Raw genomic sequence first — 25,109 nt, 5'->3', positions numbered from 1 at the left:
GTTGCTAGTGACACAACTTGTGGCAGGGAGAAACTCTGGAAACTTGATGTACAGCAATGTAACTCCTTGTACAATAAAAAGAAATATCCTGCCAGTCACTGGAAGGTCAGTTTGAGCCAATTAACTCCCTCAAATGAGCTTTAGAGGGTATGGGGAGTGGGGAAAGGGAAGAACAGAGGAGGTTGCCTAGAATATCTTTCCCTGCATGGTTTTTATAAACATTTCTGTACCTGCCTCTCCATTAGGAACATGGGAAGCTGCCTTATATGGAGTCAGGCCCACCTGGAGATTGAACCTAGAACCTTTTGCATGCAAATGAGGTGCTCCACTACTGACCTATAGCCCTGAACAGGATCCTGCAGCTGCATCCCCTCCACCATTCCCCTGCCTGAATACAGACCAGATTCCCTCTGCCCCCAACCAAAAACAATCAAGGAGATGGAGGAACTCCCCTGTCACTTGTATTCTTGTTTCAGTTTTGCCAGGGCCTTTCTGGCATTTTCTTACCAACCACATTGGCGCAAACGCTCAGACTTCACACAAATGTAATCAGGGCTCCCCCCCCCGGCAGAACACGCTGGAACTCAGCTCCACATCTCTCAAGTGGGCTCCTTTGCCATTATAAGAGAACAAGGGAGGCGTTCATGGTGAGTTCCGGCACTTCTTTATATATAAAAATAGCACTATATGCAATGTTGTAAAGCTGGAAAAGGTGCAGAAAAGGGCAACGTAAATTACCAAGGGGCTGGAGCAAATCCCTGATGAGGCAAGGATACAGCTTTGCAGTTCTGAGAAAAGGCTAGTAAGATAAGATGTGATAAGAGGTGTATAAAATTGTGTGTGGCACCGAGAGAGCAGACAGTGAAACGCTTTTCTCCCACTCTCGTAAATACTACAACTCGGGGACATTCAATGAAGCTGAATGTTGGAAGATGCGGAACAGACCAACTTGCACATGGTTCGGCTATGGAGTTTGCTCCCACAAAAGGTAGCGACGTCTACCAATGGCTTTAAGACGATTGGACAAATTCATGGAGGATAAAGCTTTCAGTGGCTTCTAGCCATGATGGCTATATTCTTAGCTCTACTGTTGAAGGCAGCATGGCTCTGAATGCCTAGCTGCTGGGAACTGCAGTTGGAGAGAGCGCTATTGTGATTTGGTCCTCATTGTGGGCTCAGGAGCCTCCGGTTGGCCACAATGAGAACAAGATGCTAGTAGAGATGAACCTTTGGCTCTTACGTTCTTGCATAGGAGCTGTTTCCAGTTGTGCTATTCCATGTGGCTGCCGCGAGCGCTTCTTCATTACACATCACACCTGCCTAAAGGCTTTTTGTTTCCATGGGATCATCTGCTTTCATACGGAATGGCAACATCTGATGTGGCAACTCTTTTATCAAAAGCACAGATGTATTTTGTTGTGGGAATGATCTTCGTCAGTTGCCCCATGCCTAAGTTCTGGTATACTGTGGTATACAGCAGGTCATGGGGGAGAGGCAGAAAGGCAAAAGGCTGGGCAGGCAGGTGGGCCTGCCTCATAGGAGGCTGAATAAGATCCAAATGTGAAATGGTATCTGTTTGAACAAAGTATTTGCACAGCAAATATCCATTATACTTATTAAGCTCACGATAAACAAACTTTCCTTTTATTTATAGCTGTCCTTCATAGTGTAGAGGACATTTATTTATATATTCAGGTCTTTGGCACTGGACTCGTATTTTCAAAAGACTTGAATGAGTTTTATAGGACACATTTAATTTCATTTGCAGATGATAAATTGGCATGTTTATTTTGAGATGTGTACTGTGAAAGTGCAGTGGAGTAAGGAATAGAATTCTTTAGTGTGCTCCTCTATTCAGTCTTGTTACAGATTTATCAAATGAACAAGATGCATGTGCAGTCGTACCTTGGAAGTCGAAGGGAATCCGTTCTGGAAGTCTGTTTGACTTCCAAAATGTTCAGAAACCAAAGCGTCGCTTCTGATTGGCTGCAGGAAGCTGCGGAAGCTCCATTAGATGTTCGGCTTCCAAAAAAAAGTTCGAAAACGGGAACACTCACTTCCGGTTTTCAATCGTTCGGGAGTCGAAACGTTTGGCAACTAAGCTGTTTGAGATCCAAGGTACGACTGTACTGCAAGGAAATGTTCAATATAGGTTGGTATAAAGACAGACTATGAACAAGTAGTACGAGCATAAAATAAGCTGCAGGTTTACTTCTTTGACTACTACTTCCATTAAATAGAAGCAATGTGATCAGGACTTGGTACCTAACAGCTGTCCAAGGAACACAGAAGAGGAACCATGGGTGGTTCTACAAACATTTGAAGTTAATAGAAACTTAGTGGTTTGCAATAAATATAAATGTCTTGAATGTGATCAGAGGTTGCTGCAGCCTAGATTACTGTAACGGTCTCTGACCATTTGCTCTTTGGCCAATCCTGATTATAGATCAACTCCCTTCATCAAAATGAATATGATTGCTACTTGCACAACAGATCAGCTGGCAATGAGTTTGGAAAGTTGCTCAAGTTATGTGCTGAAAACCTGGCAGTTCACCACAATTTAAAGCAGAGTTCTTTTCCTGTATTTGCCAAATATATGTAAAACACTTGGACAGAATAAGGAAATATGGCTGCTGATCATAAATTTTGAACAGAAAGGTAATGAGGTTAGGGCTCAATATTATTTAGTACGTATCCTCAATGAATTGGCAGATATGGTCTCTATTTCCTTTTTGGCTTAGTGTCTTAATATTTTTACTTCTGTGTGTTGTAATGCTTGTTTTCCACTACTAGGTGTCACTATAATGCTGATTACGAATCTAAAAAGACTCCATCAGTGACAGATAGCAAACATATGCTCACAGAACAGCTTGCACTTGGAAGTAAGCCCCTCATTTATCAAGAATATGGTATAAGCCAAATTCTGAGGCTATTTCCAAAGTCTCTATGCAACTTTTAAAACAAACTGAATATGCTTTTGCTTTTTTAAAAAAAAAAGTCCATAATTCGATAAACTAGACAAACACTGGTGTTTAAATCCAATAATTTTCTGAAAGTTTAATATAGTTTTAGATAAAACTGAGCTTGCAGTATTAATGAGTACAAGAGTTTGTTAATTTTTTTTATATTATCCAAATAAAGTTGTACATTTATACAGTTATAGAGTGCATGCCAGAAAATGCAATTACTTGATTCTAATTTGAATATGTACAATTTACAATATAATTCAAGCATAAATTCAGCAGTCAAAAACACAGACCTGCTGTGCAGTCAAACAGAATTGTCTTGGTAGCATAAGCACTAGGGCCAGGCAGAAATGCGAATGATGGAACCAGAGTGGCCGCTTGACTAGTAAAAAAGATTACTAATGAAAAAAAATATACAATTGCTTAAAAAAAACACCTTCCAATTTTTTAAATAACCACTCTTTGATGTATTGATTAAAAGCAAATATATTTTAATCTAAGTACACAGTGCATGCTGCAGGGTTGGCTAAACAATCTTAATTCCAGCAGGAGAAAAAACTATTTTAGCTTAATATTTCAGGTCCTTTGAATAAATTGAAGTTAACTTTTTTTTAACACTTGTGCATCCTCACAAGTGACTAAAGAACAATCCTGTTTCTGCGTGCTATTTTGCACTGCACAGAGATTGCCTTGTACTGCATAGATGAGTAACTCCTCTTACTCCTATGCAAACTCAGATCCTAACACATGATTAAATAGTAGACGATCCATTCATTATTGAAGTTTCAATAATGAGGCATGGATAAAAGTTAACATTTAAGCATGGGACATGCAAGTAGCACAAAATGTCCAGCCTCCACACTTAAGTACAGAGAAGTGGCGTTTTTTCTCCAAGAAACAATGTGAGTTCTTTAAGATGTGTGTACAGTATGCCACAGAAATCCAAAGAGGCTCTTAAGAGGTGGGTGTGGAAAAAACTGTATAAGTTATTCACACAGCGGAATTCTGGTCACAAGACGGGTTCTCTATTTTTTGCTGTGTTTCTTCACATGGAATTACAGACACAGTGAAATGAATTGACAGTTTGAGCTAAAGGTTGAACAGCATGCATTTCAATTCACACATTTTAAACTAGTAAACGAAGTTGGAAGAAAATGCAAAGCTTGTACAAATACAGCGTGATAGACACATCTCCCTGTGTTATCTGGGTTTCACCCCTTGGCTCCACAAGCAACGTAGCATAGTCTCCTTTTCACTGCTTATAGCTTACAAAATGATTGACTATTTTCAGGTTTTGGTAGATCTGCTGTTATTTTTGCCATTGAGTTATACAAAGCTATGAATTGGTCACTCATTCATGGGTTTTTTTTCTGTTTTCCAAATGGTTCAGAGCCCTTTTGAGATGCTAATGTATATATGGATTCATAATTAGCTTAAATGTATGTCATTTGAATAAAATAACTTTAATTTTCTATTGCCCCACCAACACTCAAAACAAGCCCCACCCCAACCAAGCAATTTTCAGGTAATCAAAAACAAATGGCTTCACACAGAATCCAAAACTTGGACAGATTTAGTATTCATTGGTTTTAATCAACCCTGTTTTGTTCCACAGCATAACCGCTACATACTATACAAAGAATTGAAAGAACAGCGATGAGGGTGCTCTAGAAGATATGCATCAAAATGGCACTGCTACCAGTTATCTTATTATCACTCAGGGTGAGTCCATTTATGCATGTTGAGCACTTGATGGCAAGATCTAGAGATGACTAGTATGTCTGCAACAGACACTCCTGCATCTTTCATCCTGCCTCAGAGCAAACGGAGGATCCAGTGATTTGGGTCCAATGGGGCAATCATAAGAGGGAGTCCAAATTTCTGCTGATCCCTCTTCCCACCACAGCATCCCACGTATGTCACATCCTTTCTGCAGTGTATTTTTTTGGATGCATGGGGAGGCTGCCAAAGGGAGAGAGAAATAGGAAATCCCTCTTATGTGAGTGGTTTGCTGCAACTGAGCCAGAATGTTTCGTTTGTGGATGTTCACAAGTTCAGGTGAAATTCGTCAACTGATGAGAGATCAAGTGATGCACATTCATCTGTGGAATTAGCCCTCTGTTTGTAGTACTGTACTTTAAACAAATAAAAATTGCTCAGTTCAGATAATTAGCACAAAACCTTTTCTCCAGGATGTAAAAGACAATTTCCATCTACTGTCGCATTTGGGCTCAAAGCAAATTGGGGGGGGGGATGTCAGGCAAATTCTCCTAATGTTATTTGCAAAAAATAAAATAAAAATCTAACATTTCCTTTATTTTTCAACATTATAAATACAAGTCCAGTTTAAAAGCAAACTAAATGTTTGCCATTCAAAAACTGGTATACCTCATGTTGCGTCTGCTTCAGGTTACGTCTTTTCAAGTTGCGTCCCGCGGCAACCCGGAAGTACCGGAATGGTTACTTCCGGGTTTCACCGCTCGCGCATGCGCAGAAGCGCTAATTCGCACTGCATGCATGCGCAGACAAGCGCTTCTGGATGCGAACGCTTCGAGTTGCGGACGTGCCTCCAGGACGGATTATGTCTGCAACTCGAGGTTCCACTGTACAGATCACAGAACTTTGCTGTGTTCTGAATTTGTTGTCATTTTCTTTCAGATCTACCCCATGACAGCAGAGTAGGATCTAGATCTGAATAGCTACACAGCTAGCACTGTATTTCTAAGAAAGCTGTGTGCACTTCTGTTTCTCTAGTTGCATTCCCTCACTTCATATTTTGGCAAACTGAGACCAATTTCAAAATTGGGATCTGCAACTGAAAAGAGGGCAGAGGCGGTGAACTTTTCTTCTAGTTGGACGCAAGCCCTTGGGATCCCCTAGTGTGTCTCTTGTGTCTACTGGCTAAAGATTATGCATTTATATCAATAGTAGCGTTTTTCTTTTGTTACTTAAGATGATCAGTCAAGCCCCAAGCATGAAAAGCAAGGGCAATATATTATTGGGAAAGTTTTGCCCTTGGCCAGATAATCTCATTTATTTGTCTTTCCCCATAGCATGTAGAACAATTTCTATAATTAAGCCAGCTGGGTTTTATTAAACATTTTCCTGGTCCGACAGGCACCTCTGGCATGATTCACCTTGATCCCTGATGTCTTATGTGTGCAGCACACTGTAAACGGAATTATTGTAGGCTATATATTATGGGCTACTTGTATTACTCCAATTAGCAATCCTATTCTTAGGACTGTGGCTCTTGTCTCAGTGCAGGGGAGGTTCAGCTTATGACTTCCAGGCGATTATTGAACACTAATGCTTTAGAATTATATGAATTTCACAAAACAATTGAACATTCAAGATTCTTGTTAACTAGGGGAAAAAAACAATCCTAAGAGCTCAGTGCTATATTTTGCCTTGTCTAAGATTGCAAAGAACAAAAGGCTTGTGCTTTTATAGCTAAGTTTCTCCTAAATAGGAATTGGCAGGAACACCTCCTATTGGTTCCCCTACCGCCATTATGGTTAGGTTTCTGTTGAAATTCCACAGATCATTACAGTATCTGTTGGGCGCCCAAGAAGTCTTCATCCTGGCTTCTGTGCACCTGTCAATGTTGCTTTTCACCAGGGTGAACCCCCATCTCAACCACTGATTTCTGTATTAGGTGGAAGTAAACAATCCCAACTCTGGAGAATGAATTTCCTCTGAATTTCCATTCCGCATCTGAATGGAAAATGAAATTTCCTATGCAATTCTGACTCCTGCCAGGAACCGCTGACTTATTTGCCTATTTATTACAAGAAAGGTGATGTGCAAAATTTGTTACCATTCTCCTGATACTTTCAGCATCATTTTGGCTGCTACACTGGCACGCAGAGGCAAGCACAAGGGATCAATACTGGTGTAGCAACATCGATGGCTCCTCATTGTATGACTTTGGATCGTTACTCCTGAGCTTGCCTATTCTGCTAGCAGATAATGTCAGCTTTGGACTGGGCTAAAAAGGTGCTTTTAAAAAACAATCATTTTTGTGCACCAAATGGGAGAGGCCCAGGGGTCATTATAGAATGGATGCTAACTATGCAATATTTTTAATGATGCAGTCTTGGCACATAGTCACCATTTATCTTCCTCTGCTTTAATTTATCTGATAATTATTGCCTCACAAGGCAAGGTTGGTAGTGTGAGAAAGTACCCTAAACTAACAATGCTACACACCTTAATGCAGTAGCCATCATAAAAAACCCCTTCCAGGTAGATTCAGATGACCAGGAGCCTTGCAATAGACAGTGAAGTACTTACCCTTTGTGTCACTGAAATGGTGATAATGCTAGGCAAAACCATAAACCATGCTTTCGAAGTTACCGGCAGGGGTAGCTAACATAGTGCTCTTCTGACAATTTTTGACTACAACAGGCATCCCCAAACTCGGCCCTCCAGCTGTTTTGGGACTACAACTCCATCATCCCTAGCTAAGAGGACCAGTGGTCAGGGATGAGGAGAGTTGTAGTCCCAAAACAGCTGGAGGGCCGAGTTTGGGGATGCCTGGACTACAACTTTCCCCATCCTGGCCAATGTGGCTAATGATCAGGGGTGATGAAAGTTGTAGCCCAACATCATCTTGAGAACACTACACTGGCTACCGTTGTTAAAGTCAAACACTTCTCCCAGGATTTTAGATGCTACACGTTAAGCTTCTAAGCAGTTACTGGGAGGCTCTCAGTTGTCTAAATCCAACTGTATTCTAACTTGTTCTTCGGAGCCTTGTACAAGTTATGGAAAGAATAATAATCTACTTAAGTGCAGCCTTCTCCAAACTGGTGCCCTCCACATATTTTGGACTACAACTAGCATAAGCCCCACGCAGCATGGCCAATAGTCAGGGATGGTGGAAGATGTAGTCAAAAGCACATGGGGGTGGCACCCAGTTGGAGATTGGTGATTTAGGCAAGATGAAGCAATCAGCATAATAAATCAAGAAAAAAAATCTCTTTTTGAACTTTACTTCACTCTTAGAGCTTGTTTCATATTATTTAATATGTGACTAAAGGATGAGACTCTTAATCTCCCAAGGTTGTGGGTTTGAGCCCCACATTGGATGAAAGATACCTGCATTTCAGGGGGTTGGACTAGATGACCCTTGTGACCCCTTCCAGCTCTACAATTCTATGATTCTAAGCACCTATCACTCTTACATTCTTTGGGTTTTTATGCACTGTGTCTAAAATGGAAACCTGTCCTTATTTTGCACACATTAAGCCCATTGCACTTTTTTTCTTTTTTAATATAAAGCATGGGTTCAGGGATCTCTGTAGCTCTCCCTTCCAAAGAAGTGGAGGAAACTGTTAAAAATAAACAATAAAGTTAGGAGATTAAGGCTAAAAGTATTGGTGTTCATTATTCCTAATACTGATAGCCTGAATCTAACAAAGAAACATGCACTATAACTGTCTGAACAAAACATCACAGTTTACATCAGGAGAGTAAAAAGGTACTGGGCACAATTCAGCCAACATGAAACATTTATAATTTCCATTGATGGAAATAGAAGCCATCTAAGGTCTTACTTAAATTTTAAGAAAGCGACTGCTCCAAATTGTCCTTTATGTGCACTTCTGCATAGTTCTCCACCTACAGATGGTGGGGGACAGAAAGAGGAGGAGGCTTGGCAGCAGATGACCTCTCCACATGCTGAGAGGCTGGGAAGATTGCAATGGGCAGATGGATCATGCCTAAAATGTTTAACTTTGGCTGGATTGTGCCCATTATAAATAAATGTATAACCTGCCCTGTTAGTAACCCACTTGGATGTTTTATCTACTACTTAACGCTTAAGAAATATAGGAGAATAACACCCCATTTACACACCCCGCCCATAATATACAGTATAAATATAGTAAGAACCATGCCATAAAACTATATGCAAAATTTGCACACTATTATTGCATGCTTGTGGTGATATTACATGCCGATTAATATTAGCTTGTTAGCTTTCATATGGTCCTATACTGAAGTTCATGTATTTTATTGTATAACTCAACAAGAGTCCTTAATTTGGGGGAATACAGTTGTCCCAGAGTGCATGTAACTCTTAAGGAAAACCAGTCATCAAATGCAATTTTCAACGTGTTTGCTTTCCTGCTCAATTGGATTGAATGGCAATTCAAACTTGAAATAATACCTAATATGTCTGTTCATGTTATGTAAACCGATCAGAATTCATTTTCCTCAGTTTTGGGGGGAGGTTTCCTTCCATTCTACCTCCTCCTCCTCCAGATAATCTTTGAAGTTTCGGTGGCAAGTCTGCCATAGACTGGCTCATAGGATCTGACAACATTTTTGTGGTTTTAGATACCAATTTCTCTTCTGAGTTGCCAGGGACAGAACTTATTCGCTGGAGTTTCAAAGGTAGGTCCCCCATGCTGTAGGCTTTTTCCGAAGTGGTAGAACTCATCCTCAGCAGTTTTTTAGGAAAGTCATCCCTTCCAGTCATTTTCTGCAATTTTGACGGTAGCTTTGTACCAATGTCATCTATGCCATCTAGACATTCTACAGAATTATTCCTTTCTTTACTGTTACTTACAGCTGGTGCTATTAATGGGGAGGACATAAGGAGCATTTCTTCCTGTTCTTTCACACTGTAAGGTGCTGTAGGGACTTCAAACGTTGCATGGAACTGGGAATAGTCTACTTTGAAGAATCCTTCCTCTAAGGAAATAACAGGGAAGAAACGATGGCCCCAAAGAACTTCATCTTCTGTGTAGGATGTTCTGGCTTGACAAGTCATCCCTACAAGTTCAAAGGCAAACAAGAGCTTGGTCAGAAACTTGAAAATAAAATGGTTTGGTTCATATTTAATCCACTAGGTCTATTTATGACAGTGGAAATGGCAGTGATTCACATGATAGAAACACCACATGAAACTAGCTTCCACATATAACAGAGCAGTTTGTCTTAAGGATCCAAGGCATGGTGCAGACTTTCTCAATTGCTGCCCCACCCCCGAGAAAAGCATAAATATTAATCACAATAAGAATATATTATTAATGCACAGCTGGCATATGGCACTGTACTTCTTGGAGACTCAGTTCATGCAGTAAGGTGCTGAAGTCAGAATTACTGTTACCTAGAATTGAAAATTGATCAAAAACAAAGAAGTCACATACTTATTGAAAGGAGAGGAGAGTCATACTTCAGTTAGAATTCCAATCAGTGGTAGAAACAGAGATATGAAAGCCAGGGGCAAAATGGCACCTTGAATCTAGATTATGGGTGCAACAACAGAATGTCTAGGGGCACTTTTTTTATAAGAATACAAAGCTGAAAATGAATGAACTGCAGCTAAAATATTATGTTCATCTTCCACATGATCTGGTCCTTCCCCCGCGGGTGGTGCTGTGGTCTAAACCACAGAGCTTAGAGCTTGCTGATCAGAAGGTCGGTGGTTCAAATCCTCGCAATGGGGTGAGCTCCTGTTGCTCGGTCCCAGCTCCTGCTAACCTAGCAGTTCGAAAGCATGCCAAAAAAGTCAAGTAAATAAATATGTACTGCTCCGGCGGAAAGGTAAACAGTGTTTCCATGCACTGCTCTGGTTTCGCCAGAAGCAGCTTAGTCATGCTAGCCACATGACCTGGAAAAATTGTCTGCAGACAAACGCCGGCTCCCTCAGCCAGTAAAGTGAGATGAGTGCCCCAATCTAGAGTTGTCCGTGAATGGACTTAACGGTCAGGGGTCCCTTTGCCTTTTTTTTTTAGTCCTTCCCCTGCCAACCCCCTAATATTCTTAAAAGGGTCTCTTTTCCAGTCTTCAGACAGTATCTGGAAGTGGGGAGGCAGTAAAAGGTCCTCCTTTGCTTCCACTCTGCAGTTTTAATCTGAAATTTTAGCACAGTACTGCGCTCAGAGCTCAGAAACTGCTCGTGCTAATGAAATTCCCTGTCGCAAAACACTGATTCCAATGCAGTGGCATCTCGGGTTAAGTAATTAATTTGTTCCGGAGGTCCGTTCTTAACCTGAAACTGTTCTTAACCGGAAGCACCACTTTAGCTAATGGGGCCTCCTGCTGCTGCCGCACCGCCGGAGCACGATTTCTGTTCTCATCCTGAAGCAAAGTTCTTAACCTGAGGTACTATTTCTGGGTTAGCCGAGTCTGTAACCTGAAGCGTATGTAACCCGAGGTACCACTGTACTGTCAAATTTCAAGACTTGAGTGGTTTCCTATAACACATGGAAAACATTTCATGAGGAACATCCTTCTTATTAGGCCCTTGATTTATTCTTATGGTTAGGAACCACATGAAGGATTAGATTAGATTCGATTCTTATTTATGTAACACCTTTGCCCAAAGGATATTGTATTGACTGTGGCAAAATGGTCATCTGTGTGGTTAACCATATACATAGTAAATAAGCAACAACACTAATATAGCATTGATACCAAAGGGAATTTCCTTTCTACCTTGTAGGCTAAATTCCTGCTGTTGAGGAGTGCTCCAATGCACCCACCCAAATGAGGGGCAGGTGAAAGCTGCCACTGGAAGCATCCTCCCTGACAGTAGCTAACCATGGCTACTGTAGTCCCAACCATGGGACATTTTGGGAACACAACTAGGCTGGCACAAGAGCTACTCAAATGACTTTGTATACAAGCTTGGTAAAGAAAATGTTACACAATGACTGCTGGGGAAGACCTACTTTTCACCTAAGATAACCCATCACTTGGGGAGGAAAGATACATGCATACAATTATATGCAAGTGGGGTTTTTTGTAATTATTTTCCAAATGGATATAAATTATATCAGCCCAGTTTTTCGCCCACTCTTAAATTTTGTTTATGAAATTATCGCATAAAAGAACCACATAGCACAACAGGTTGGGTAGAAATTAATTTTAGACACAGAGCAATTAGTCTGAGTAGTAATTACTCTGAGCCTAGGGCTTGCCAATCGGAAGGTCAGCGGTTCGAATCCCCACGACAGGCTGAGCTCCTGTTGCTCGGTCCCTGCTCCTGCCAACTTAGCAGTTCAAAAGCACGTCAAAGTGCAAGTAGATAAATAGATACCGCTCCGGCGGGAAGGTAAACGGCATTTCTGTGTGCTGCTCTGGTTTGCCAGGAACGGCTTAGTCATGCTAGCCACATGACCCGGAAGCCATACGCCGGCTCCCTCAGCCTATAGAGCGAGATGAGTGCCGCAACCCCAGAGTCATTTGCGACTGGTCCTAACGGTCAGGGGTCCCTTTACCTTTACCTTTTAGTCTTGCCAAGCCAGGTCCTTTATTTGCTGTTCACTAGTTATAGCTACATTGGATTTGGGCTATCATGCCAACAAGAGGACCATCAGCTCCAGCGTCTCTAGATCTGCATTCAGCTAGAAATCTCATTACTAAAGGTTTGCTATAAAATGAGTGGAAAATGAACAGCGCATCTTTAGATATTAGGTACAAGCTTGCAGTTTAGATGTAAGAAAACAGTGAGATAAAGCTGGAGTGGATTAAAAGTGAGAAGGCAATTTCATTGATGCTGTTCATAAAAGAAGGAAACCACATACTATCTGTCTCTAGGGAGTAACAAATAATTCCTAAATAAAAAAATTCCTTCCAGTAGCACCTTAAAGACCAACTAAGTTAGTTCTTGGTATGAGCTTTCGTGTGCATGCACACTTCTTCAGATACCGTATCTGAAGAAGTGTGCATGCACACGAAAGCTCATACCAAGAACTAACTTAGTTGGTCTTTAAGATGCTACTGGAAGGAATTTTTTTATTTTGACTATGGCAGACCAACACGGCTACCTATCTGTAAATAATTCCTAAGTCATTGAAGTAGTTGGTGATCCTACTTAGTCGTTTTAGTAATGGATTTGTTTGTGGCGGGGTGTTAGGGCATGTGCAACCCCCTGCAATTGTCAAAATCCTGAGGGTGCATAATGATTTGGCACCTGCAGCCAAGGAACTAGCTAGTTCATTTCATGAGTACAGTGGTACCTCGGGTTAAGAACTTAATTCGTTCTGGAGGTCCATTCTTAACCTGAAACTGTTCTTAACCTGAGATACTAATGGAGCCTCCTGCTGCTGCTGCCACCATGCGATTTCTGTTCTCATCCTGAAGCAAAGTTCTTAACCCGAGGTATTATTTCTGGGCTAGCAGAGTCTGTAACCTGAAGCATCTGTAACCTGAAGCGTCTATAACCTGAGGTACCACTGTATGTAAAAGTAGAACTGTGACCTCTCCCCCCAACAGATTGCTGTTGTCTCCCCTTCAGGTTATCCACTCACAATGCTGCAGTGACTTTGGAAGCAACTACTGACAAAGCCCTGTTCAGATGAGTAAAGCTAACAACCTGATGCTCTATAACCCAGAGTACCCAGTTTGCTAATCCTCCCTTTTGCCTGTCCACTTCCTTCATGCCAACAGTGCACAGTCCTGCTTGTTCCTAGGCTCTGCTTTCAGCCCTCTTTGCCTCACTTTTTTTAAATATAGATTGCCTGTCACTTCATCAGACACCTATTTCAATCCCCTCATAGCACTGAGCTCTTTCTGATGTTAGGGCTGGGGAACATTTTTTGACTTGAGCATTACCTTAGTGCATCTGTAGTATTCCAGGGGCCACAAGGCATGGGTGGGCAGGCCAGAGGCAAAAACTGGGTGGCAAAATGGTTGTGACTCTTAACTTTCTATATTTCCAGCCCTGCAAAAGTCAGAGGTGCATATGCATATACCTCTCTAATCCAGGAAACCAAGAGGCATTATCACAATTCATCCCACACCCAGGCCAGTCATGAGATTGCTCGCCCATGCCTTAAGTGATTTCAGCTATGCTCAAAGCACCTACCTATCTCCTATTTCCATGTCTCCTCTGTGAAGTTTCTGATAGGTTTGCTTCCTGGAAAGTTTAACACTGAATGCCTGGACTAAGTTGAACAGTTCAGCTCACAAACATCCCATGGGTTTCATCACCACAAGCAAAATACAAGCAGTTATTAGAAATAAAACCAACCAAGGCCACAATATTCCTGTGAGGCCAAGTATAAATTCACCTTACTTCTGTTTTTTGGCTAATGCCAAACAAGGGTAGAACTGAGATGTCTCAGTGTTTAGTTTGCTGCTTATTCTGTATGACTGTGGTCATCGATCGAGTAAAATCTGAGAAGAACTTGAACATAATTACCCTCCCCTCCTTGAACAAAAAGAAAAAGAGAGAAAAGAGAATAGGGGGAAAACTGATTCCAGATTGTATCCCCAATTAGTAGATCATTTCCCTTTCTGTTGCATTACACTTTCCCCCCAAATGCTTTAAGATGTGCTGCCATCAATGTGAATTTTTCACTTTAGTATGCCAAGAAGCAAAAGCTATTGACTGTGATCCAGTTTGCATGTAATGCTAAGCCAAACCATGGCTTAAATGAGTATGAGGCTACTTAATGCAGAAATTGTAGCCACTTAGCTCCTCCCTTGGTCCTCCTGATATCCAGAGCAAAGCCATAGATTGACTTAGCATTAGATTTGAAGCTGGGCTTGTGATCTAGCTCGCGCCAAATAAACCACAACAAGACAAACCACAACTCCAGGTTTGGCTATAACACCTTAGCCCTAGGGCTGGGAAAGGATTTAAGCAGCTACAATTTCTGCTATGAGTAAATGCACAACCATTCACCTTAGTGTTACATGTGAGCTGTACCACCATGTACAGTGGTACCTCGGGTTAAGTACTTAATTCGTTCCGGAGGTCCGTTCTTAACTTGAAACTGTTCTTAACCAGAAGCACCACTATAGCTAATGGGGCCTCCCGCTGCTGCTGCACCACCGGAGCACGATTTCTGTTCTCATCCTGAAGCAAAGTTCTTTTTTTCTTTTTTCTTTTTTTTTTAACCCGAGGTTAAAGTTCTTAACCCGAGGTACTATTTCTGGGTTAGTGGAGTCAGTAACCTGAAGCGTACATAACCTGAGGTACCACTGTATTGTGTCTCCATTGTTCCTGTGCTGCTCTTCATGCATGCATGCTACAGATGGGCTAAAAGCAGCACAGAAGGAAAATGAGAAATAACGATCAGCAAGTAAAAATATATAGCTGCAAAAAAGGCATTTTAGTGCAAAAAACCAGGTACTGAATGATTCAAGCTGATTCTACAACATTCCCCCAAATAATCCTAAAGTAATCCCCAAATCTATGTAGAGCTACTTATTAAGGATGGATAACACCCTTAAAGGGACGCAGGTGTTGTTGTGGTTGGCGGTTCGAATCCCCGTGATGGGGTGAGCTCCTGTTGCTCGGTCCCAGCTCCTGCCAACCTAGCAGTTCGAAAGCACACCCAAAAGTGCAAGTAGATTAATAAGTACCGCTCTGGCGGGAAGGTAAATGGTGTTTCCATGCGCTGCTCTGGTTCGCCAGAAGCGGCTTAGTCATGCTGGCCACATGACCCAGAAAAACTGTCTGCGGAGCGGACAAACACCGGCTCCCTTGGCCTGTAAAGCGAGATGAGCGCCGCAACCCCAGAGTTGTTCACAGCTGGACTTAACTGTCAGGGGTCCCTTTACCTTTACCTAACACCCTTAAACAGGTGCCCAAACAAACTGTGAAAGAGAAAGTACATTTCAAGACTTCCAGAGAAGAGATTTAAGGAAAGTGAAGTTACAGGAAAGAAAGGTAGTGTGTGTGTGTGTGTGTGTGTGTGTGTGTGCGCGCGCTAAGATTTCCCTTAGAAATTAGTCATGACAAAATGCAAAACACTCCAAGAAGAAAGTAAGTAGTGAATATGAGAAAAACGAAATCAAACTTTGACACACAAAGGGGCTTATTCATTGCTAGTTCCTTCTATCTGAAGCAAAAAAACCTCAGTCTTCTAAAACACTGTAATTGTATGCATTTTTTCACTTACAAAAAAACCCCTTTTAATTATTTAAATTAGGTGTGTATTATACACTTTTAGAGTAAACCTTGAAGGTGGAAATCTTTTTGCTTCAGAATATCACAGAGAAAAGAGCTATGTTAGAGCCTCAGAGAAAACAATTTTCAGGGAGAAGACTCATCCACAGCAGGCAGCTGGAAGTGGCATAAAGTATTAAATGATCTGCTCACCAGTAAAAGGGGCTGACTAGAGAAATGTGTTAAGGCTAGAATTAGAGCGCTATTTAAATCAACAACCTATTAAACAAATCATTCCAAGGCATTCTGATTTGTTACACCTTATTGGGGGGGGGGGGGAAATGACATTTATGTCACACTGCTTTAGGCAACAATTAAGTGTTTGTCTTCAAACTTGAGTGTACTGTCATGACTAAGGGATGCATTGCTTTTTACGGTCTAAGCTTTCATTAATGCATTTTTGCATGGTATCTGGAGCTTCAGTTATCTTAGAGAAGGTAGTATGAAAGAAGCATGCTGTTGCAATTGTATGCAGGCTATGTATAATTGCATTTCTTGGTGAAGCTTTCCCCTCCCACCACAAAAGAGTGTCCTTGGAGCAGTTTTTGTATTTTGCTGTGAAAGGGAAATGATGGCTCTTCACAAAGGCTTCTCCTGCATTATCAAGTTGTTATTATATAACATGATTTTGTCCTTAGTATTACCACTCAGTGACAAATGTGATGTGACAGCAGGGCTCAACTTGTTTGGGAAAGGGAAGGGGCATTATTATTTTTATATGTGCATTAGGATTGTCTGATAATACTTTCCAATTTAAATGGTATCTGCAGCACGGTACACAATTCTAGCTCTGCATTCATAGAAAGGAGTTGCATAATTATCTCTGTGTTGCTGTTAATGCAGACAGCTTCCATCACTGTTACTGAGATATATAGTTGCTGCAACCCTGCAAACTGAAGCAGGCCACAAAATAAATCGACAGCTTCCTTGGTACATCGTGTTGCCTTTTAGGGGCAATTGGATTCAATTTCAGCTCCTGGGAAGGCTTAGTAAACATTTACACAAGTTTTGCTAGTGGTTTTCCTTTGACTAAACTTCAGTTCACAAGAGGTCTTAGCGAGAATCGGGTGTTGAGAGACACCATGCCCATTTATCATCCTTCTTCACATCACAGACCCGGAAGCTGGGGTCTTCTATGCTTCATGTTCAATAGACCATAATAAACGAAGGGTGGAAGAGATTCTACGAGTTGTATGCAGTGGTTAAGAAGACCTTCCCTGGAAAGACTGGCTTAACATTATGTGAACCTTAATATTAGTAGCTGGCTTTGCAAGCAAGTCATGTAATTAGAAGTGTTTTAGAAATGTACAAGTATATGGAAGCACAAGTTAGGGTAATTGAGTATATGAGGAGTACATATACTCTAGCCCAGTGGTGGGGAACCGCTCCCCAGAGACCACACACTTTCCAATTTAAATGGTATCCATCCACACTATCCATGAATGCCAGGTTGGAATGTGTCATTGAACTGCGGTAATGCTTCTCGCTTGCCTGGATAAAGAGATGTGAAAATGCGTAGAAGCCTCTGACCTTTGCATGGCTACTATACAAAGAGTCACATCCATTGATCTGTCCACTTTTGCCCCTCAGCAACATTGGTATGTGGCATTTGGAAGTTTTATCACAAGGGAATGCAGCCCTCAGACTTAAAAGTTTCCCAGGGATGCTCTAGCTTCTCAGCTTTTAGGAATGTAATACTTGGTCATCCTGGACCAAAGGAGTATGTTGGGGCTTATACAATCAAAGCACAGCCCCTTTGCCAGTGGAGCCCAGCAGCTGAACACCACAAGCCCCAGCAGTGCAGATTACTGTCTAAATAAATTATTTGAAAATAATCCCACTTTCGTCCATGAACCTTTCTTTCGAGTAAGTTCTATGACAATAACCGAAAATGCTCTCCTTGGGATAACAGAGTTCTTAACAAATATATACCATTTCAGTAACAGTGTAAATTCTATGCAATGGTTCTATGCAGCAAAGAATGCCTGCTTTGTATGGATTTACACTTTTAGCTAGTCTCCCTGAAACATCTGCATACCTGTTACTATGGAAAGCTACGGACAGTAATGCATAATTACCGTATTTTTCGCTCCATAGGGTGCACCGGACCATAAGGCGCACCTAGTTTTTAGGGGGGGAATCAAGGGAAGAAAAAAATCTTAGCAGCCTGTCCGCTTCTCCCAGAGCTTCTGTGGCTGTCAGGGGAAGCCCGCCCCCCCCCAGCCCCAAAGAGCAAAGAAGCCAAGACAGTGAGCGGGATGGATCCTGCTCGCTGCCTTGGCTTCGTTTTTAGCCGCGCGCAACCTCTCCTGACTGGAGAGGTTGCGCACGGCTTCGGCAGAAGCCAAGGCAGCAAGCGGGATGGATCCCACTTGCTGCCTTGGCTTTGTTTTTAGCTGTGGGGCTGGGGCGGGGGAAGCCTGAGCTTCCCCCGACCCCAAAACAGGTCGGGGAGTGGCGTGCAGCCTTGCCTCCGCTCCCGGAGCTGGCGGGGGAAGCCCGGGTTCCCCCACCCCAGCCCCAGGGACCACACATTCGCTCCATAAGATGCACAGACATTTCCCCTTAGTTTTTAAGAGGAAAAAAGTGTGTCTTATGGAGCGAAAAATACGGTACTAGGATCAACATAAGATTGCCTATTAGTGGCAAAAAGGTATATTTGTTGCAGTTGTTGCTGCAAGGAGCATACAAGATGCAATCCAACTTTCTTAGAGACTACCCTCTGGATTTGTGTAGGGTTAACTCCAAAGCCTTTCTTTCTCCCAGCAAAGCAGAGTATTCCTTCTCCCAGATGGGCTACGTTCCCAAGTTGATGAGCCCCATCTGTCCTTCACTTCCCTCTACAAGCAGAAACTGCCTTCCTGACTGTAAGACCCACTATTAGTCTCGTCCACTCAATCCACCGGAACTTGTAATCAACTTGTAACCAATTTAGCTATGTAGACTGTATCCACATTCTTCATACTTTAATTTCTGAAATCGCAATGTTAACAAATAGCAAATAGCATTTCACAAATACTTCCTTAAAAAATAAATGGGGGGAAATACCAATTTTATGGGGACTGGGTCTCGGATAGGTGAATCTAAGATATGGAAAACGTCCTCTTAAAACATTTTAGAAATTTTTCCTGTAGGCTGTTAAATATATTGCTGCCTTAAACTTTTCTCATACCTCTTCAGTGTTTTATTGCTTTTAATTATCCCTTTTTCTGTTTACTGTAATAAATATGTTTACTCTACTTTGGGCAACCAGCTAACGCTATTCATCTAACTTCAGTTATATTGCTTTATAAGCTAGACAAATTTAGTTTTGCAAATACATTTTACAAAGCAAAGTGATAATAATAGCACATGCTATTCTCATAAAATTGTGATAAAAGATATAAAGGAACACCACTGTGTAAACAGCCTCGTTTATAACCATTTTCAGTGTTTGTCCTGAAGCCCTTCAATGCACACAGAGCTCAGGACATGGTCTTTTCACAATCTGGATATCAGAAAGAAGGTGCCAAAAGTGGTATGGGATATTCCTAACTATTTAAACCATTCAGGAAGTCATACATATTTAAATAATACAGGAAATTCTAGCATGATTCATGTCTCTGAAATGAGAAGGTGACACTATTCAGTCAAGTTATTCTGGAATAGATATGTGTATGAAGGGAAGTATATGGTCTCAAGTAAACCGTTTTAAGACCTGCACATTTGTTTATGATTATTATTATTTTTAAGGTAAGCTACTATTCTAGCCCCAACGTTGGAGTGTTCAAAATGAAACGCTGAGCTCAAAGCAACAGTGAAATCAAGTCAGCTTTAAAGACTAGTGCACAATGAAGTAAGGCCTAATGAGCTCCATGTTGCTGACTTCTGAGTAACCATGGTTTCAATTGTACCACACAACCAGCAGATAAAACATAGATACTCCCCACCCCAGTATACCATAATACAACATAATATTCAAATGCTTTTAAGTCACCAGTGGAAAAAGCAGAGAAAGGAGAATAGTCAGAGTTCATTTGGAGGAGAGTTTTGAGGGACAGCACCACAACGGACAACTGCTCAGATGTAAGATATTGCAAAGTGAATTCTGTGAAAGTAATTCATGTATTATCCTACTAAAACTTGTTAGTCGCTTTATCTTGCTCAAGGCAACCTAAAATGACTTACAACCAACCCCGGATACCTTAAAACCAAGAGAAGGAAACCACCCCAGTACATTAAAAACACTCTGCCCACTTCTAAAAGGCTAGAAAGCCCAAGGCCTGGTCATAGAGAAAAGTTTTTGCCTGGCACCTAAAGGTGATGGTGCTAGGCGAGACTCTATGGTGAGAACATTCCATAAATGGGGAACCACAACAGAAAGGTCTGTTCTTGTGGGTGTATTTAGTGAGTGGTTGACATGTCCAACTCACATCTCGATTGTGTTACTGCAATGCACTCTGTGTGGGGCTGACTTTGAAAAGTGTTTAGAAACGTCAGATGGTGCAGAATACTGTGGCAAGATGGGAGGTGGCTATCAGGAGGAGCTGCAGGGTTATCGTTTTTGGTGGTAATCGCACATGACCTTTAGCATCTAGCATCAATCCAATTTTGCCTTAACTGCTGGTCACTTGCACCTCTGCTACCTAGCACTGTCTGAATGTTTTCTGTTCATACAACTGATGTCATTCTCTGTCACCTTGATTTGGGCTACACAGATACATTTCTCAAAGCCGAAACGATTTCACTAGTGTGCCAGATGCCACCTTTTCTCATTTGGAATTACCGTATACTTTTTATTGGACTATTTCTTTGACAAAATGTTCAGTTTAAAAGCTAATAATAACTATTATAGTGATTATAATGACATAATGCTACTCAACATTTGTAAGGGCCTGTTGTACAGAATAACAATATATTCTCTCTAATCTACCATGCCATTGTCTTAAGTACTGGCTTCCTTTACTGTATTAGGGAACTAAACCAGATGATTAATGTTCATCTCCTTTTTGTATGTTCTTTTATTTTCTGTAGATTCTTTTTAACAAGGAAGAAAAGAATTGGTTCATTACGAAGTTATGGTGACAGACACTTTTTCTTGCTTTCATTAAGTTAATGGCCCTATTAAGATTTAACAGAGTCTATATACTAATAATGTCTATCCCTGAACACATTCTAATTGCACTTAGGAAGACAAGTTTTGTTGCAAGCTATATGTTTACATTAACAATCATCCGATGCACCGCTTTATTAAAGTTATCTTAATTTTATGTGCTACTTCCCATGTTGACATATGCGCTAGCAATTCAGACTGAGTTTTAATAGCATATGAGAAGACAACTGCACAAACCATTTTCTGTATAGCGATATCTATGTTTAAATAGGTGTTAGGTTGTTGGTCGAGGAAAACCAAAAAGAGGCAGGGAGAGAAATGGAGTTGGCTTATAGTAAATATTCTTAAAAGGAGATTAGGGTTGGAGGGATGCACACTATAAGGTTAAAAAAAAACCCACCTCTCTCTTTTCCCTATAGGGATGTTTCCGATTGACAAGCCGAAGAGCAGGGGTCCTTAATAGGGATATTTCAGAAGAAGAAAAAGGGAAAGCAACAGCTATTCCTTTTCTTATTTTCCATACTTCTTCTACTCTTTATATCAGAGGTAACCAACATGAGGCCCTTCTGATGTGGATGGGAACTATAACTGAAGAGCAGCTGGAGAGCACCATGTTGGCTACCCCTGCTGCCTTTTTCAGATTTGCTGGAGGCATGAACAGGAACATGCCTGTTAAGAGTCTGGAGAAACACAGTAAAATTTTATTTTAGTTTTTTTTTAAAAAAAATGTATTTATATCTATGTCACTCTTCCATATGAAACCAAAGTTGGAATATTTTGTTAAGGATCCTCTTTGTAGCCTGTGAGCTTCATGGCTCAGCCAGGATTTGAACAGGAGTCTCCCAGATCATAGTCCAACACTCTAACTACTACACCACACTGATCACAATTGAAACGAAAATATGACCTAGAATACTGACAAATACTTTGTTACATTCATAAATAGTAGTATGGCATTTTAGCTTTCACTTTTTGTTTCTAGATTACCATTTTTTACATGAGGACCCTAGCAGTTATTATTTTTCTGTCTTTTGCTTTATTGTTGACAAGCATTTTTCCTACTAAAAAGGCATAGCTGCCAACATTTCCCCCTTTTTAAGGGAAATTCCCTTATTCCGAATAGGATTCCTTGCAAGAAAAGGGAAAAGTTGACAGCTATGAAAAGGGCATCCAAATTGCCAACATATAAATGATTAAATACAAATTATTGCATTCAATGAGGTAGAACTTTTGGCTTCAAAACAGAAGATCTATGACTATGCACAAGGCTAAAACACAAATGTAATTGCTTTAGCCTCAGCTAAGATAGGAGACTATTTAAGCTTTCATCTTAGCTAATGAAGAAGTGCAGCATTTTAATCCCAGGAGCACGAGAATGCCTCAGAAAGGCTGAATTGCACAACTATTTCAAGCCAGCTTTTATGTCACATTACCTAATTAGTTTATGCTGGTTTGCTACCCTAAGTACTCCCCACATTACAAATACCTACACTTTTTGCACATGCTGGGTTTCTCTGAGTCTGCAGGAACAGTTTAGATTCTGCCATTCTGCTTTTGTCTAACAATGAGTGGACTAGAATGAAATTCATAATGTTTATTGTCCACAGGCTTATTTCTCAATTCTAGTAAAACGAAGCATGAACATGATTCCTTTTCACATGGAAACACATGACATGATCCCTGTGTATTGTCAGAAATGAGCTGCCATTTGGTGTTACGTTACGCTTCCATGGCAGCCATTCTGTGAAATGCCATCTCCCACAGCAACGTTTTGTGACGTGTTATGTCCCCATGGCAGCCATTTTGAGAGTGGCACTTGCAGCACTTTCGCAAAAATTCCAAATGTGGCCAGTGGCAGTAAAATGCTGGCGATTGCGGTATCAGATTGTTGTTGCTGTTGTGGTATTACTTTAAGCTAAAGGAATTGATGCTTTCCCATTCATACCAACCCCTGAATAGGAAGAGAAATGAGTCCCATCTTTGCAGGTGCACTGGTGGTTTGAACTACTAAGGTCAGCAGTTTATAATTAGGGCAGTTTGAAAATGTGGTGTTTGGCTCTGACTCATAATGGGTTCATTCAGCCAACCCGTTGTCTCCTGCTCCCAACCAAGTTTACTCTTGGCGGTGATGGGGAAATGGCAGTGGAGATGGCTGGGCAGTCCTTACAGACTGCATCCTGAATGAATGCTTCAAGTATCCTTCACTGCTACAAAAGAAGGGAGTTGCAGTTTTCAATGCCCCCCTGCTTCAATTTATTGAACTGTAAAAAAAGAGCAAATTTCAAGGAGAACTGAGCAGTTTACCCATGACTAGCTGGGGCCAACTTTCAAATTCCAGACAGTATTGTTTGAAAATCACGAAAAACCCTTTCAAAAAATGTTATTTTAAGGAACGTTTACAGAGCACACATGCAACAACTTCCCTTGTAGTAAAACTGGTGCATAGCCCAAAAGGACAGGCAGATGCCACGGTTGCCTTATACCACATGCTGTTTCTGTTATGTCAGCACTTGTCATCCTGTGCAAAATGACATCTATATATAACTTTGTACATTGGGATGCCAAAGTATATTACGTTCTGTTTCCAGTTATGTCTGAGCATGTTCAATATGACCACTGAATGTTGGCTGACTGGTAGAAGGCTGGATTAGAAAGCAAGGGAGAATGTGCTTTTTATTCATCTTGCTTTTTATAGCCTTGTTTTTAACATAGAAGAATTTTTTTTTTTTTTACTGACAATCTTAATGTATATTTTATACTCTTCGTAAACTGTTTCAAAATGTTATACACAGTTAAATGGGTTACAAATTTTGTTAAATAAAATAAAATAAAATCATAGGAAGAGTCTGTGGCTGACAGGCTGGAATCTTGAACTGAAACATTCCACTTTGTCATGCTTTTCTGTAGATCCCACTTGTAAACCATTATAAGGAAATAAAATCTTGAAAATCTCGAGGTACCAATATGACACTGGAGGGAAATTCCTGGCACCGAGTTTACAATATTTTATGACTGATGTTATATTTAGAAGCAAAGTTTATGGTCATTGTTGGATACTGACTTTTATGCTACAGCTCTAAAATGTATTTCGGTTGCTCCAATAAGTAAAAGTGTCTCGAGTATTTTGAACATATATAATTTAAATATTATGTCAAACACGGAATCCATTTACACAATTCTATGAGAAAACAGCAAGTGTATGTATGTATGTTGTTATAAATAAGTAAATATAATAATTTTATTATTTATACCCGGCCCATCTGGCCGGGTTTCCCCAGCCACTCTAGGAGGCTCCCAACAGAGGACTAAAAACAGAATTAAAACTTCGAGCATTAAAAACATCCCTAAACAGTTAAGAGATGCAACGGAAATGTATTTTCTTACTAATAAGAAGTGTGAGAAATATATTTGAATACAGTGGTACCTCGGGTTAGGAACTTAATTTGTTCTGGAGGTCCGTTGTTAACCTGAAACTGTTCTTAACCTGAAGCACCACTCTAGCTAATGGGGCCTCCCGCTGCTGACCCGCTGCCGGAGCACGATTTCTCTTCTGATCCTGAAGCAAAGTTCTTAACCCGAGGTACTATTTCTGGGTTAGCCGAGTCTGTAACGTGAAGCGTATGTAACCTGAAGTGTCTATAACCCAAGGTACCACTGTATTTATTTTTCATAACTGAATACTGAAATGCACACAGGGTGTTATCCAAACTATGTCAGACTCAGAGCAGACCTATTGAACTCAGTTGAGCAAGGTTCTATAAGTTCATTGATTTCAATGGGTGTGTTCTGAGTATCTAACACTGGATATCACCCATGGTTAAACCAGAATTCTCAGTCTGTGAAGGCTTATACAAAACCTTTAAAAAAATCAAAATTTTATGATTTTCAACGCTCCAGTGTATCCTTTCAGGATTAAAAACAAAAACATTAATGTTGGCATGGTGGTGGTTGCTAATATAAAGTAGATAAGTAATAAGACGAACTCCTGTTGGAATTTACAAACCCTTTCTGCGATATGAAAATGAAAAGTCGACAAAGAGAGAGAAGGCTTAATAGTCAGGAATTAGACTTGCACTGCTTCTGCACTTTCAAGAATGATTTAGTATTTGCTATGAGGCAAATACCTTTGCTTTTT

The 25,109-nt window shown here is 40.8% G+C and overlaps 1 protein-coding gene across 2 annotated transcripts in view; it reads right to left on the bottom strand.

Annotated features, from left to right (window-relative positions):
• Positions 1-3,031: 3,031 nt before the first annotated feature.
• The window catches only part of KCNJ3 (potassium inwardly rectifying channel subfamily J member 3), a 117,062-nt gene continuing 94,984 nt past the window's right edge, over positions 3,032-25,109 (bottom strand). For both annotated transcript variants that reach the window (XM_081187693.1, XM_081187692.1), the window contains exon 4: positions 3,032-9,749. In XM_081187693.1, coding sequence (XP_081043819.1) covers positions 9,160-9,749 — 590 coding nt within the window. In that variant the 3' untranslated portion in view covers positions 3,032-9,159. The remainder of the gene's footprint in view (positions 9,750-25,109) is intronic.

This window comes from Podarcis bocagei (genome assembly GCF_964188305.1).
Source record: "Podarcis bocagei genome assembly, chromosome: 1".
NCBI classification, from domain to species: domain Eukaryota; kingdom Metazoa; phylum Chordata; class Lepidosauria; order Squamata; family Lacertidae; genus Podarcis; species Podarcis bocagei.
This window is presented reverse-complemented; position numbering and strand designations above follow the sequence as displayed.